General features: G+C 41.1%; 1 gene segment (V, D, J or C); it reads left to right on the top strand.

The window, feature by feature from the left end:
• Positions 1–2,048: 2,048 nt before the first annotated feature.
• LOC128772983 (T cell receptor alpha variable 35-like) lies at positions 2,049–2,786 on the top strand. The segment is given in 2 exon segments: positions 2,049–2,215; positions 2,464–2,786. Coding segments are annotated over 2 exon segments (366 nt in total).
• Positions 2,787–3,005: the final 219 nt, after the last annotated feature.

The following is a 3,005-nucleotide window of genomic DNA, read 5'->3' on the forward strand; positions in this document are numbered from 1 at the left end:
GTGCTTTCAAGCCCTAAGACATCAGGGCTTCATGGAGAACTGGAACAGTGGCTCATCATCAGGGAAACTGCAACAGCCACCTTGATGATTACAAGGAGGCAGTAGATCTAGTGATAAACTTGACCTGTCCTCTTTATGCCTCCCACATATCAGTAAAGATTACCAGATTAATGCAAATTTGTTTTTATCTAAAAGGAGATGTCCTGGTTTTTTGTTTATTCTGTTTGCTTTGTTTCTTTTTTAAAAAATGCATTACTTTAATAAAATATTGCAGCGTCACTAAAAAGCAAGAAAGGGCACCTGGCTGGCTCAACTGGTAGGGCTTGTGACTCCTGATCTCAGAGTTGTAAATTCAAGCCACACATTGGGTATAGAGAAGAAAGAAAGAAAGAAAGAAAGAAAGAAAGAAAGAAAGAAAGAAAGAAAGAAAGAAAGAAAAGAAGGAAGGAAAGAAAGAAAGAAAGAAAGAAAGAAAGAAAGAAAGAAGAAAGAAAGAAAAGAAGGAAGGAAGGAAGGAAGAAAGAAGGGAAGGAAGGAGGGAAGGAAGGAAGGAAGGAAGGAAGGAAGGAAGGGGGAAAGGAAAGGAAAGGAAAGGAAAGGAAAGGAAAGGAAAGGAAAGGAAAGGAAGAAAAAAGAGAATGTTAGGTTGCCAGTATTTTTGCTTTAGGAAAAGGAATAGAGAAGAAACAAGGTAAATATACACACAGAAGTAACCCTCTGGCAAACCTAGACCTACAATTAGCATTGACCCTAAAAAAGCCCTGCTTTCCTAAGTCTAAGAAGCACAATGGGATAGAAAATGAATGCCCTGGTCAGTACAAGGTAGGAAGCTCATTTATGTAAATCAGGACAGAAACTACAAGGTGTTCCTCAGGCACTCAGCCCAGATCCTCAGCATTTGAAACTCCAAGTTGTCAGATCATTTTTTTTTTAAAGACAAAACTTCCCCTCTAAAATTCCATTCTATAAAAATGAGCCTTTGCTATTATTCAAAGTTTTATTTTCTTCATTTAAAAAAGTCAGAATGTTCACCCTACTCTGTCAGTAAGCAACGGTAACCTTTTTCCTGCATTGTCACTGTCAGGGTCCTTTTCTCTTTTCGTTCTCGTCTCTGCCTTTCATGTTAAGGTAATCTTGTCAAATGCCCTGTGATCCCAGATGCTCATTCATACTTAGTGGGATATGAACGTGGGATCTGAGCAAAGGAGGTGGCTCTGGTTCCTCTGTTTTTCAGTATTTGCCTCATTTAGTTCTCAATTGAACCTGGTATCCCAGACTCTTATATGCCTCTTTAGTCAATATCTTTAGAAAAAAATAGTTGTTTTTTTTTTCCATGAAAGCAGGTGGAAAGGAGTGGACATCTGACTTTTCCAGGTCAGGATGGGAGATCTGAGAGTATAACTTGATACTTTATACTTTATACCTGGAACATTCTATTTAAAGTTCCCTTACCCTGCACCCCTCACTCTGATCTTCTGAAGTATCAAGTGCCCAAATTCTTGAGATTTTCAGAGCACCTGGGTTTTTGTTGGCATTGCCCTCTGTGGACCCTTAGGATTCAACTTTCTTCAGTCAGCTAAACCAGTTACCAGTTATCTGTTCACAATCAGTTACCTAAACGTCTTACAGGCCGTCATCTCTTGTCTCTGTTCTATATGTCCTTTGAGGTTCGTGACTTTTAAAAGAATGTTTACTCTCAGTGGTTTCTGAGAAAGGCACAGAGAAAAAAATATGTCTCCGATTCACCATGCTTAATCATAAATCCACCTCTCACTGATTTTCCAGGGAGATATTATAAGGTGCCCAGATGCAGAGTTCCTGTCTGTCTTGTTCATATCTCTGTATTTCCCTAGCAGATAGTGGGTACTCATAAGGGTTCATCAAATGAATGGGAGAAATAGAATTATTTTTACAACTCTCCAATAGTGGCATGAAAGAACAGCAATCCAGTGACAAGTCATAAGGGGGCAGTGTCTCCATTCAGACTTAACCTTCAAGATCAGCTCCAAACTCAGAGAAACCTCCAGTTAGAGATCAGATTGGCTGAAACACAGAACAGATATTTTAACATCACGGTGGTATTTATAGTGTTACACGAAGCTCAGAGGAGTTTCTTGAAGCAAAAACCCTTTTAGGAAATAATTCTTTGCTGAACGACTTGTGATAAGGATGCTCCTCAAAGGTTCATTAATATTCTTGTGGATGCAGCTGACATGTGAGTCTTGGGGGTTTCTGAGTCTCACACAGAGAATTCTAAAGAGGTGGAAATTCTGTGAAGGCAAAAGGTGATGTTTTAGTCAAGTTTATGAAAAGAGAAGCAGAAGGAGAAAAGCTAGACAGGGAGGGAGGAAAGAAAAAAAGCACAGTGGTAAAGCTGGGAGTTAGGGAAGAGTGCCCATCACAGCTCCAACAAAAGTGACCTAAAAAATGATTTTGAATACCTTCTTTTGTCTTTCTAAACAGGGGTGAATGGCCAGCAGGTGAATCAGAGTCCTCAGTCTGTGTCTGTTCGGGAAGGAGAGGATGTCTCCATGAACTGCAATTCCTCAAGTACAATCAACACCTTACTATGGTTCAAGCAGGATCCTGGGGAAGGCCTTGTCCTACTGATAGCCTCATATAGGCCTGGTGAAGTGACCAGAAGTGGAAAACTGACTGCTCAGTTGGGCGCAACGAGAATGGACAGCTTCTTGAACATCTCAGCCTCTGAGACTAAACATGCAGGAACCTACTTCTGCAGTGCGCAGCACTGTGCTCCCCGAGCACCTGCAACCTGCACATAAACTTGCAGCTGCAACCCTAGTCACTATGCTGCCTCGAGCTGCTGCTCCTCTTGGCATGAAATATGATCATACACACAACCTATGTGCCCTGCTCTCCCATTACTCCAAACTCTCGTGGGGCATTGGTGGTTCAGTGGTAGAATTCTCACCTGCCATTACTGCAAACCCTCATGTATTCAAGGCTCTATCTTCGAAAGATTGTGCTCTTTGCTTAATGAACAC

The sequence above is a fragment of the Panthera pardus genome, unplaced genomic scaffold (assembly GCF_024362965.1).
Source record: "Panthera pardus isolate Hobbes unplaced genomic scaffold, ASM2436296v1 HiC_scaffold_24, whole genome shotgun sequence".
Lineage (NCBI taxonomy): Eukaryota > Metazoa > Chordata > Mammalia > Carnivora > Felidae > Panthera > Panthera pardus.